We start from the raw sequence: 13,926 nt of genomic DNA on the forward strand, positions 1-13,926 counted from the left end.
CTCTCTTCTGTTTCCAAAAATATTGGGATGGTGCATCACTATTGACTACAATTTTTTTTTCTGGATATGGGTGAGGCTAAGATCCTTTTAGCCATGATTAGCCTTACTACTTGTATTCCAGCAGAACTTTAGCTAACACAGCTCTAACTTTAGCAACATTAACAAGTCATTAGCTGCTCAAACAATAATTAGTTTGTGATGGGCAGCAACCAAGCTGTTCTTTGAATACATCACTTATGTAGAATTTGTTCTTACCTTGTGCAAGGAGAACATCGTTACAGGTGCTTCTGCATTTGATTTTGTGCTTTTATTGTAACTACAATTTTCTTTAGAAAACATTTTTGTGGTTTTTTAAGGCAAAAAAGCAGAGAAAAGGGAAAAATTACAAGGGATCCCATGCTATTTAGATGTGTGTCAGCATGGAAAGAAAAAAGTATCTATGCATTTGTGTACTAAATAAATACAGCAAAACACAATACCATACCATTGCTACAGAACCAAATGTTTCATATTAATGCTGTCCAATATTTGTGTATGGCATTATCCAATATTAATAGCATTCTATTTTCCAGCATTTGTATCTCCCTATTATATGTCAGTGATGAAACTGAAAATTATTAATTTCAAGTATATGTAAGAGTTCATTAGAAAGTCATATTATATGATACACATTTGACAATATAAAATACAGCATATCTATGTCCAAAAGTATGCGCAGTGCTTTACAGATCATAAGAAGACAAAACTCTTACAGATCATAAGAAGACCAACTAATCAGGCTCTTTTACTTTCACGAGTCTCAAATCTAGATTCCAAATCTTCACATGGCTTTACAAATTCCCCAAACACCTCTCCTAGGATAGTGGGCTTAGTCTTGCTCTCATAGAGTTCAATTGAAGTTTTATTACAGGATGCACCTCTAAAATCCGTGATTCTGATCCAGCAATGACCATGGCCAGATTTAGGAGCTGGGTTGGTGGTGGAGGGAACAACCCCCATTAGAGCTGGTGGAGGGGAGCACAGCCCCAGTGGCAGCAGGCATGGCACAGCGGGAGGGTGCAGCCCCTCCTGGCTGAGCCTGGAGGCAACGGGTCCTGGCCAGCCTACATAGCAGGGAGCATAGCTCCACCTGGGCCAGAGGCAGCAAGACCAGTGCCTAGGAGCATAGCCCAGACTGGAGCCTCGGAGTCTGGTGGCAAGAGCACAGCCCCAGCTGGGGTCAGCATGCTGGGGAGCATAGGCCTGGCCCTGGGTATGAAGCACATCCCCAGTGGGGAGTAGGTTGGACCTCCCCTGGTCTGGCAAACTTTCATTTGGGACTGCTCAGGTCCCGAGGGTGCCGGAACAGGGAAGTCCCATCTGTATTAACTTCCATCAGATTGGGTCCATTGATTTTAACCAGGCTCTCATTTGTTTATTTCTCCATTGTAATAATAGTGGTGGTGGTGGTGGTGGTGGTGGTGGTGGTAGTAGTAGATAATCTCTGATTAAATGTTATGGAAGTGGACATCTATTTTAGTTGCACAAGTGAGAAGTAGGAATGATTTTTCTGATCTCTTTTTCTGATACCATATTTGTCTTCTACAGAGATGATTAGTACTGTAGAATGGGAATTTTACTGTATATTGCAGCTATACTTTTTGCATATGGGGGGAAGGGGTTCAACAAAAGATGTGGAGTAACATGCCTATAATGTTATTGAAGACCAGAGCCTGCCTGAACCTGCTGTAAGGAAGGCAAAACACACAACTGCACTTGGTCAGTATGGTGAAAAGGGAAAAATTCCTTCCCAGGTCCCCTCAATGGCGAGGCAAGAGTAATGCCCGCAGCAGATATAGTTAATAATATGGTATGTTGATCACCTGAATAGGGAGGGGGGCTAGGTGCTGCTGAGCCAGCTCTATGTGAAGGGAGGGTCCAGGCAGAGGATGACCTTTCAAACCCCTCATTCCGGGGTAGGAAGTCACCCACCACACAGACCCTTTTTTCACTAGTTTTATGTCTCCCCCTCCACCTCTGAAGTCATTACAAATCAGTCTCTCTTGGCCAGGCAAACAAATACCTGCTCAGCTCAAGGTACAAGGTGGTGATTTTCCACAGGTTTTTCCATTATGTTGTATTTTGTATTCTGGTGCCTAAGAATATTAAATATCTAAAAATCCTGATCTAACAAAAAATCTTTGTAAAGCATTCAAACTGTTAAAGTCAGAGTCATTTCCGAGGCATCTTTCACCACACTTCTCCTTTCTTCAACTAATTAATCTGTTTCAGAAAGCCTTAGGAATACAGGCAGTCCCCGGGTTACGTACAAGATAGGGACTGTAGGTTTGTTCTTAAGTTGAATTTGTATGTAAGTCGGAACTAGTACATATTGTAGGGGAAACTCTAGCCAAACATTTCTCCAGAGCTCAGTTTTATTCTCCCACACCTCACTTCCCTCAGTCCTTTATTCTCAAGCTGAGGTGTCTGCTGAGAAAAGCCGCTCCGCGTCTCCCTGGTCTGCTGGGAGTGGGAGGCACTAGCTTCGCGTCTCCCTGGTCTGCTGGGGGGGAAGCAGCTAGTGCGGGGTTGCCTCACCTCATTTGTAAGTAGGGATCCGATGTAAGTCGGATCCATGTAACCCGGGGACTGCCTGTATAACAATTTAGGATCTGCTATGCAGGATCACAATTGTGAAAGTCTTGTCCTAACCCTTAACAGTTGGAAATTGGCTTAAGCCCTGGAACAGGAGGTTTTATAACCTTTCTGGGAAAAAAAATTGTTTTTCATGGACTATTGTAACTTTTGGTTTTCCTGTTATCCATGTAAGTGTGCAATCGCTCTTTGAATATTGACATTGAATTTCTTGATATGAATTACATACCTGTTTCTAAAGAAAATAATTATATGGTTTGAGCTTTTGATTAGCGGTTACCTTTATTCAGAATTCCTGCTGATCTGCCTTGTGACTGTGTTCAGTTTAATGGGATACAGGCAGAAGCTATGATTTATGTTTTCTCTCTAATTTTGTCTTTATTAGTTGTATATTTGGTAGTCCATTTAAAAACAAGTGTGAAACAAAGCTTTAAAAAGTATAATTAAATTCTCAGAGGTTCTCAGAATCTTCTGTCAGTGGCTGCTGGTCTCTACGCGTGCACGTACATAGCACTCTAAACTCGAAATAAGATATGCCATTTGCGCTATGCAAATGGCATATCTTATCTCGAACTTATTTTGAAATAGCTTATTTTGAAATTCGGAGTGTCTACACAGCGCCAAATTTTAAAATAACGCACTATTTCGAGCCATCCCTTGTGCAAAGACATTTACCGAGATGGTGAAATAGTGTGCCCGTTATTTCAAAGAATATTTTGAAATACCAAGCAGCTTGTGTAGACTCAGAGTAGCTATTTTGGGATATCTCTGGTATCTCGAAATAGCTGTGTAGTGTAGATGTCCCCTATGAGAATTATCAAAACCAGTTGAGCTCTAGAGTCCTGGCATGAAACCAAATGGGGGGAGGGAGGAAGAAACCCACAAGCCCAATTCTTTCTACTGTGAACAGGACTATGAAGAAGTAATATTTTTCTCCTTTTTGTTTTGATGGTACAATGGAAGAAAATGAAATTTAAACACACTTTTTGTGATTTATATTGTTGTGGAAGAAAACTTGAGAGGAAAATCAGAGGATTTATATCTTGGTTAAATGAGTTGTCAGTTTAGCTAAGCTGCTCTATGTTCGTGGGAGCTACCAAACCAGTTCAGTTAGCATTCTGGCATGATCCCAGATGAAAGTATAGTTTCTGCTTCTGCACACATGAAAGATGCTTACGATTTTTGTTCTTAGCTTCATTGTGCTAATGGTATTAAAACAAAGAGCTTGAAAAAAAAAGCAGTGATATTTGATCCTTTCTTTATTCCATCAGGCCTATTTTTAACATTTTTCAGTGAAGAATGGCACAGTTAACTCATTATCAAGTATTTTGCTGAACATGGACATCCTAGCTTTGCTCTTGGGATATATTGGGTTGCAAACCATGCTGATTGAGCTTTGGCTTGCTAAAAAAACTTAATAGTGATAGAGTTTACATTTCTTATGTACAGTGTTGTGCATGTAAACTGCATTCAACAGGGAAGAAATACATTTTCACTTACTTAACAGGAAATTTAATAAGCTTTGCTTGTTGCCAGTTTGGAGCTCACTGTTTATTGGGGGTGGGTTAAAGAGTAAGTTACCAAAACATAAGATCAACTGTTGCTTTGGAGGGTGTGTCTGTGTGTGTGTGGGGGGGGGGGGGGGAATCTTATGAGAGAGGAAATTTTCATTCTGAGGCACCTAGGGAAGCGAGATCAAAGAGAGGTTGTGTTCCACTGGTAGGAAGGCCTTTGAAGCAGGGTTTAGTTAGTGGATATCCTTTAGTTAGTGGATGTACTCTTTGCAGCTTACTACAAAGTTAGCCACAGGCCATTATTTTTACATGTAATATACCTCCTGTTTTATTATTTTATCAGTTAAAGTTAAACTAGAAGATGGGATTCAAGGATTATTTTATCCATTACAAATCTAAAGTTTTATTTTGGCATTTTATTTTTATTTGTACTGGCTGCTTGTAGTTTAACAAAGTTCTGAATCACTTGTATTTTTAATTATGCCTTTTCAAAAAGGAATTAGAAAATATCTTATGGTTAAGGTTTAAAAAAGAAAAAAAGAAGGCAATAACACTAAAATGGAATAATAACTATAATCTGTTAGGCAGTACTATAGAGCTGCTTGAAGTGTAGGAGTATCTTTTATGATAAAGTGAACATATGGTAAGCTAAGGGTAATATGAATATTTTTCAAAATGGATTCACTGATATGGTGAATTAAACACTAGTGAGCAAAACATAAATAGGGCTATTTTCAGAAAATTAGTCTCTCATTTTACTTTTTTCTATTTTTTTTGTATATATATTTGATTAGTTTTACTATAGTAATTGTAATAATCAGGTCTCAGACTGACATGCTAATGTCATCACATCCATAGTGATAGATTACTTAGTTCACTAAAGGATTTACTTCTCTATTTGTACTTCTACTCAGAAGTATTGGACCTAAATGATTGGATTAAATTTTTGCACTTTGTAAAGTTTCTCAATATATTACAGACATGGCAGGTTAAATAACTGAATTTTAAATTATGACAAGCAGCTTTTGATTCAAAGGTAGCTGTGTATTTTTTCCTTTTATAAAATTGCAGTTTCCCTCTGGTTAGGGTTGCCAGATGGTTTCAACAAAAATACCGGACACACTTGATATTACATCACAATCTACATTACATCTTATTTAGAAAATCCCGGACATTTATATTTTCTCATTTATATTTTCTCAATTTGTTTCCCGAACAGAAAGCTCAAATACTGGACTGTCCGGTTCAAAACCAGACACCTGGCATCCCTCCCTCTGGTTTGCACACAAGTTGGCATGTCCATGGTTATGTCAACACTACAGTTTCTGCATAACATCCCTAAGGCTACGTCTACACTGCACAGGTATTTTGGAATAAACTATTCTGGAATAGTTATTCTGAAATAGCTTATTTTGAAATAGAACATCTACACTGCAGGGAAGCCTCAAAATTAGTTCGAGGCAAGCTTTCCTAATGTAGACGTGCTATCTCGATTTAGAGCCCCAGGAGAAATAACTTAGAATGGTTCTAGTGAGGGGCTATTTCAAAATAGCAGAAGTGGGGTGTCTACATACACACCTTTTTTCAAAATAACTATTTCGGAATAGGCATTATTCTTTATAGAATGAGATTAGAGAAGTCGGAATAAGTCGTCCATTATTTCAAAATTATTTTGAAATAATGGAATTGCTGTGTTGATGCTCGTTATTCAGAAATAACTTTGCTGTGTAGACACACCCTAAGATTGCAGCTCTGGTAGACATACCTATGCTAGCTTTGTTCTAGATGCAATAGCGTGGGCTTCAGCCAAGGCTATGTAAACTTGTCCAGAACCCTGAGTATGTTCTTCGGTTGCTAATCTGCATCGCTGTGTCTTCACTGATATCTCAATATGCCAAAAGCTAGTGCAGATTTGCCTATTCACACTGCAGTTGCACCTCCGATTGCAGTATAGACATACCTCTAGAGAAGTAAGTAAAGACTAAAAGTACAAATATAGTCTACAGAAAAAATAATAAAGTGGAATGCAACTTTTTTATGGACCATAGTGTATGGATATTTTACAGTGGTCACATGAAAGAGATTGAACGTGCACTTACTACTGGGTATAGTATTCTGTGTTGAACTTGTGAAACATCCTATTGGCCTCTATAAAACTACTCCCCAGTACAGGATCTAACAGTAGGGCCAGGGCCAGGATCTTGAAGGCCTTGCATTTTGTAATATTGCCGAAGATGCATAGTCACCACGACAGTGATGGTTTATGTCCCCAGAAAGCCTACAATCTAAATGTAAGACGTGAGACAACAGATGGTGACAGACAGATGAATACAAAGAAAAATATTATTGGTCAGCACACCAGCAGCCTGTTTTTGTAGGCATCAAGGAAAAAGTGTTTTAAGGAGGTTTATGAAGGAGAATACTGAAGTGGCTTTGTAGATGTTTATGAAAAGCTCCTCTTAAGCATGAGGGATAACACTGCAGAAAGCACAAAAGTTTTCATTCTGAAAATTTAACAAATGACTGATGTAGGCTGGCATCATGGTCTAGTACGAAGCAGGAATCAATATCTCAGTAGGGAATTAGAGATATTTAACATGGGGATAGACTCTGAAAAGCCTTGACAATGTTTCACTACAAGTATATTATCTTTGATAAAAAGTGGGAGCTATTGGAAGGAGGTAAAAACAGAGGTGACATGCTCAAAGCAGTGGACTAGGATAATGATCTTAGCAGCAGCATTTTTAATGGATCAGAAGGTGAGACTGCATTTGACAAGACAAAAGAAAAGGTGCAAGATAATGAGAGCTTAGAGTTTTAGCTATGTGGATGGGTAGGAAAGGTGGTATCTTAAGAATGTTATGCAGAAAGAATTGTCAACGTTTAGACATAGACTGTTTATTTCGATTGTGTTCTTCCTTTCAGTTTTCTCTCTTCATCACATATTGTGTTTTAAAAGATGTGTACAGTATCTCAGCGCAGTCCATCTTCATTTTAAGAGACACATATAGGAGTGCTTTCAGCTACAAGTAATATGCCTGTGACAGTATTTCAGTCCTTAGTTTACTATGGTGGTCTATTTTGTGCTTTGTTTACCAGGAGGCAGAGTCCTTTGGCCTGTGTTAGATAGAAATCCGATTAGATCAGGGGTCGGCATAAGTGGCATGCTAGCCGATTTTGAGTGTAATGTGTGGCAGGAACTCAGCCCTCCTCCTCCCCCATGCAGCAGGGTGTTCGTGCTACCACTGGAATCTTGTGGCCTGTGTGCAGCTGCAGATTGAGCTGTGCATGAGCAGCCAGTGCTCTCCTCCTTCTCTGCCTCCCCAACTCATTGCAGGGCCACACAGCAGCGAGCTAGTAGAAGATAGGTGAGCTGCTGGTGTAGGAGAGGGGGGCACATAGGAGCTCAGCCGAGCAAGCTCCTCCAGCAGCCAGGGTGGGACTTGGGCCATATGGCTGCGGCAGCTGCTCTTTCAGCAGCCAGTGCCAGGGCCTCATGGCAGAGCGGGGCTGTTCCGGGAGCTGCAGCTGGAGTCAAGCCAGCTGGGGCATCCTCACCATGTCCCTGGTTTCTGATCCATAGCAGCCACACGACCCAGCTGGTGGGGCTGCATGGCAAGTGGCTGATTTGGGGCTGGAGCTGCTCCAGGGGCGGCCAGGCCACGTGGTGGAGTGGGACTGTTCTGGGGGCCAGGCTGCTCCAGGAATGATTAGGCCGTGTGAGGAAGCAGGCTGGAGCTGGGCTGGGGTGTTGTTTTTCTGCTTTTTCTACAAGTCCTAGAACGGGCAAAAAAATTGAATTCACTCTGGTGTAGGGCTAAGCATTGGCCTGGACCAGAGGTGGGTGGCCAGCGGACTGCACGTGGCCTACTCGGGTCCCATCTGCAGCCCATGCTCCCCCCTCTGCTCAGTTACCTCACACGCCTCTCTTGCACTGGGGCACATGAGCTTTGCTCTTCCTACATGACCCCCTCCCAGCCAGCACTTTCAGAGCACCGTAAATCTGTTGATTCATGCTCCATCCCCTCTCCTCCCCCTCCCTCACAGAGCTTGAATGCGGTGAATCAGCAAAGCTGTTTTGCAGTCTTGCATCTGGTGAAGCTTCTGTGGCAGTTATTCCTCTATGCAAAGGACAAGGAAATGTAGCTGATAGTTCTGCAAATATGAGGAACAGTGAGCCACTTTATGTGTGTGGAGCCCTGCCCTCTGCACCCTACATCCTTTCAATAATTGAAAACACACCTCTGTTACTGTTTTCTGACAAGAAATGACAATATGCACCAAAGGAGTAGAAATGAGGACAGTATTTGCTGTTTTAAAAATGATGGTCCAAGTTTAGTGATGGTCCAAGTTCACTCTAAGGCCTTGTCTACACTGGTACTAAAACCTGCCTTTTTGCGACAAAACAGTGAGAGTGTTTACACTGCAGTGCAACTTGTATCACCTGTAGACGATAAAAAATTTCCAGTCCCGCGAGAGACTTTCTTTCCCCCTTTCTTTATTGTTAACAGAGCCAGTGAGAACTCCACGGTTGGTTGGTTGGTTTGTTTGTTTATTTGAGAGAACTGGCTTCTGCCAGTATCCCACAATGCCTGCCCTGATGGCTGTAATCAATGTTTTGTGATCTCTGCTGCCCTGCAGGCATGAGCATGCCCCTTCCCTTTTAAAACTACAGGAAGTATCTGACAGCTAAGTGAGCTGCTCTGTTTGGGGAACAAAGAAAGAACAAATTGTTGGAATGCTTCTGTTCTGCCCTGCTAGCAACAGGCAGTCTGCTTCTGCAAGGGAGGTCTGGAGAGACTACTGTGCTGCTTTGACATTCCTTATCATAGAGAGTTCATAGAGCTATGAGGAAATCCCAAGAAGCACAGGGATCAGCTCTGTGTTTCCACAGCACTGCACTTTGGGATACTTACTCACATTGCTTTGCTCTGTCTGTCGACAGGGTGCTAACAACGTGGCCATGAAACATCAACAACAGGAGGCAGAAAAATGGTTTTGACCAGTTTTCACTTTTGGCGACTTTTGCATATCAACACCACTTTCGTCGTCAAACCTTGCCTGTGTAGGCATAGCCTAAGAAAGCACTATTAAAGCTGATAGGTAAAAATTGACATAGTGGCAGCAAGTGAGAAAAGGTGAATTAACACCAGAGAAAGAGATGTTTTACGTTTCTTGGCCTTAGGGTTTTTTATTTTACTGATTATATATGGTCAGAATGTAAATTCAGAAGCAGCCAAAAGAGATGACGGAGTCATGAGATGAGACAGTGCTAGGGCAGGAAAAAAGAGTTATAATGACAAGCTGGTTTGACTAGATTAGACTAATAGGCTGATAAGTGACTTTTGATCAATGTATTGAAATGGAAAATAATAAGACTACGGGCTTAAATTGATTACCAAATCCAAAATGAAACTAATGACCATGCAGAAAAACTTTTGGGTGATGGATGATTAGGATAAAAACCTAAAAAACAAATCAAATCCACTTTTACAATGTTTCATGTATAGTAGACTTCCGATAATCCGGCCCCTTTAGGACCCAGGGAGTGCCGGATTATCAGATATGCCAGACTATCAGAAGGGGGGGCTATGAGGGGTCTGGGGTGGAGTGGGGGGGATGCGCCCCTCGGCGCTGCGGGACCAACCCTGCAGGACCCCAGCTGCTCTGCCTCAGACTTCCCCAAGTCAGCCGCTGCTGAAATTGACCAGTGGCTGACTCTGGGAAGCCCAGGGCAGAGCACCCAAGCTGCTCTGCCCTGGGCTTCCCGGAGTCAGTCGCTGGTCAATTTCAGCAGCGGCTGAATTGGGGAAGCCAGGGGCAGAGCAGCTCCAATTGTCCGGCTGCCCGGAGCATTTCTGGGTTCCAGATGGTGCCGGACCATTGGATGCCGGACCACTGGAGTTTTACTGTATATTGAAAAATGTAATTAGGAAACTGTTTGTTTGAATGTATAGAAACATGAACAATAAGTTAACAGACATTATTATTTCACTGTTGAAATGATACAACAGAGAACACCAAAATGATTCATGATTGTAGGAGAATTAATTGTTATAAAATATGAAAGGTAAGCCTTACTTATTTTTTAAAATGTATTTGAATTGATGAGGGGGGAAAGGTGAATGTGTGGGAGAGAGTGTCTAAGAAAAACATTGTAGCGCTAGCAAACACATCAGTTTATTTGTATAGCTTGGATTTAAGTGAATAAGAGCCTGCTTATATATTCTTCTCCTGGCCTAAGTTCCATTGTTGACTGTGTTCTGGGAATGTCTGGTTTATTATTGGGTAAAGAAAGTTTCCATGTTTTTTTTTTTAACTGAGCTAATCATTTTATGTCTCTGTAAATAAAGGTTGTATCAGATTTCTGTGATTGCCTTGTTCTTCTTTTCAGCCCGAAAGTCCAAAAAGTTGGGAAAATTGAAAGGGATGCATGAAGAACAGCAGCAGCAACAACAACAGCAGCAGCAACAGCCTCCACCCCAAAGCCCAGAGGAAGGGACTACATATATTGCTCCAGTAAAAGAGCCATCTGTAAACACAGCACTTGTTCCTCACCTGTCTGCCATTTCACCAGCACTTGCTCCTTCCCCCATTATGATCCTTGAAAGCATTGAACCCGAAATTGTGTATGCAGGATATGATAATTCAAAACCAGATACAGCAGAGCACCTGCTATCCACTTTAAATCGCCTTGCTGGCAAGCAAATGGTTCAGGTGGTAAAGTGGGCAAAGATACTTCCAGGTAGGAATGTATTTTATTTTAAAGCTTTAAAATCTTCTCGGTATTAGTAATAACCACCTAAATAAAACAAATGTTGTGTTGCTAGAAATAAGAGTTCTGTTTGGGACTGTTTAAAATATGCCAGTGGAGGTCTCTTCTACACTACCAGGGTAAAGCAACTTAAGTCATGCCACTCCTGCTACATGAATAATGTAGCTGGAGTTCATGAAGCTTAGGTTGACTTACTGCCATGCGTTGTTGGGAAATGCTCTCCTGTTGACTTACCTTACTCCTTTCATTCCAGTGGAGTACTGGAGTTGACCGGAGAGTGCTCTACAGTCAGTTTTTCAGGTCTATTGAAGTTCTGCCTAGTCGACACACATCCTGCAATGATTGCAGAAGCATCCAAACTTGATAAGTGTGGACATGGTCTATAATTCAGTGCTATAATTGTTTCACTGAATACTTTGTAGAAATGTAAACTGTTGGGGGAAGAGAGAGGTTTTTGTCCTAGTTTGAGCAGCTATAAGGTGCTCCACAAAACAATGCACCTGAATGTTGATTGTAGTTTGTGATTAATCATTTTGTTCTTCAGGATTTAGAAACTTGCCTCTTGAGGACCAAATTACACTAATCCAGTACTCTTGGATGTGTCTATCATCATTTGCCTTGAGCTGGAGATCATACAAACATACAAACAGCCAGTTCCTCTATTTTGCTCCAGACCTGGTCTTCAATGAGTAAGTATATGTTAATTGGCCTTTCCAAAGCAAGATGGCAAAGTTCAGTTTTTATAATATTTTTAAATATATACATGGAGTATGAAAAATTCTGATAATCCCAATTTGAAATATATACATAAAAGTTGAGCAACTGAAAACTTTCAGCAAAGCTACCTTACCTTCTTCCACTTTTCTTTGTGAATGCAAGTGCATGAAAAAATGTTCCCAAAACAAAGATATTTTGTTGGCTTTGAAATATGACTGATATACAAAAAACAGTTTATTTTTGGTACCTGTTATAGTTTGGAAGAGTATCTAATTTTTAGGAAATGTTAATGTTTAAATTGTGAGATTTGCCAAGCAGATTCAAATAATACTTCTTTTGTTAACATTATACAGCTGCTCGGTGTGTTTTCATGACAATCATAATTGCCTTTCTTTGCAGTCATGAAAGAAGCCAAAATGTTTTTCTATAACGAAACCTAATTAGTTATATGATGTGAAAAAACGAAGACTGAAGGAACTATTGTTTATATTTTTAAGTTCATACTTTAGTGCTTTTTACTTGCTGACTTAGTAATTTAATTTGTTTGTTCAGAATGAGAGGGTCAAGAAATAAAAATAAGCAGTCAGATTAGAATAGCATCATATCCCTCATCACAGATGAGAATTCTTTCTAAAAGTATGAAAGAGGAACAACCAATAAAACAAGAGAAGTGGTGAGAGGAAAAAACAGTAAAAAAGAATGGACAAAAATACAGATTTCCAGCTCAGGTCACTAAACTATTCTAAACCATTTCTCTTGGATAATCTACTGCAAAATAATATTGGTACCATTTCTGGCCATGCATATCCCTGAGCAAAGACTCGAGGGCTTGTCCAATTAAAAATACTTCTAGATCAGGGGTTGTCACACTGAGGGGTTATGACGCCTCAGGGGTGATGAGGATATAATTTAGAGTTTGCAATCTGTCAGTCTTTAACCCCCAAACCCACTTCCCTTCTAACCTAGGTTAATAGGGTTAAATATAAAAATGTGTTTTAATTTATATGGGGGGGGGGGGGTAATGGCCCTCAGATGCTTGCTATGTGAAATGAGTCCTCAATATAAAAGATTGAGAACCACTGTTCTTAAGTCCACAGAGGCAGCCAGAGGTATGCTCAGCTCACAATATAATTGAAAAGTTAAAGTAAAGTTGAAGGGATTAAACTAAGAATGTAGTTTTTACTAATATTTATCTAAGAAGATATCTGTCATTTCCATCACTGGAGCACTGCTGTTAGTTCACAGGGTCACATATTCAGTCAGTTACAAGAAGAAAGACTCAGCAGAAGGCAAGTGAAGCTGCAGCATAATTAGTGTTGACATACATTTTTAAGGGTGCAGTAAAACATACCGTGCCAGTTGGAGTTTTTTAATTGATAAGAAAAAGAAACTATTGGCCAATGTATTGACTTTGGAAGGAAAATGCTTCTAATAATTAGCAATCCTTTTAAGCTATGACTTCAGGCAATATAGCACACTTTTAGCTAGTATTCTGAGTTGTAGTGCAATATTTTTGCATTATATAAATTAACTCTTGCCCATATAAAAAAAAACATTTCCATATATAAAGCCCAGTCCTCATTCTTCAGAGGAACCTTAATTTTCAATAAAATACAACTTCATTTTGTGCAGCATCTTTTGTATTAAATCCTTTGAGGCTTCTGCAGTTGCAAAGTTTGAAATTAATGAAAGCGGAGCAAGCGAGGAATTAGAAACATATTTCAGATGAGATTTGAGCAGAGGAAGTGTAGAGATGCAGAAAAGCTCTTTCAGATTTCAGGAGCTGCCAAGGTGGCTCTTGCACTTACAGTGACGAGATTACGTGACTGTGTAGAGGATTAGGCAATACTAAGAAACATCAGAATTTTTAAATTAAAATCTAGTAAATTAGAACTTAACTGTAGCTGTGAGTTTATTTTAAATCTGTATTTTATTAATTGTACATATTTTCTTTGTAAACAGAACATACATTGTCTGTCTTATTGTGTTCCCAATCTGCTCTCATAGAATACTCGTGGAACCTGAGACCATTAAGATTAGTGTTGCATAACGTACTGTAAGACTACAACTACCTCTGAGTGACCTTTAGATGCTGAAGCCTGTAATTCTTCCTGGTATTCTGATTTCTATAGTAACAGTAAGGAGGATAAATGCAACTAACTAAGCTGCATATTTAAGATCACCAGATATGTTTTGACTACATGTGTTTGGGAGGAAAAAAGATGATTCTTTAGATTTTGAATTCCTATCAAAGAGTTTAGAAAATCACTATTATATTCAGCATTT

At 40.1% G+C, this 13,926-nt stretch overlaps 1 protein-coding gene across 3 annotated transcripts in view; it reads left to right on the top strand.

Annotated features, from left to right (window-relative positions):
* NR3C2 (nuclear receptor subfamily 3 group C member 2) overlaps nt 1-13,926 on the top strand; it is a 254,754-nt gene that overhangs the window by 203,122 nt on the left and 37,706 nt on the right. For all 3 annotated transcript variants that reach the window (XM_014578934.3, XM_014578933.4, XM_006133847.5), the window contains exons 5-6: nt 10,543-10,893; nt 11,468-11,612. In XM_014578934.3, coding sequence (XP_014434420.2) covers nt 10,543-10,893; nt 11,468-11,612 — 496 coding nt within the window. The remainder of the gene's footprint in view (nt 1-10,542; nt 10,894-11,467; nt 11,613-13,926) is intronic.

The sequence above is a fragment of the Pelodiscus sinensis genome, chromosome 4 (genome assembly GCF_052426305.1).
Source record: "Pelodiscus sinensis isolate ZL-2025 chromosome 4, ASM5242630v1, whole genome shotgun sequence".
Classification (NCBI taxonomy): Eukaryota; Metazoa; Chordata; order Testudines; family Trionychidae; genus Pelodiscus; species Pelodiscus sinensis.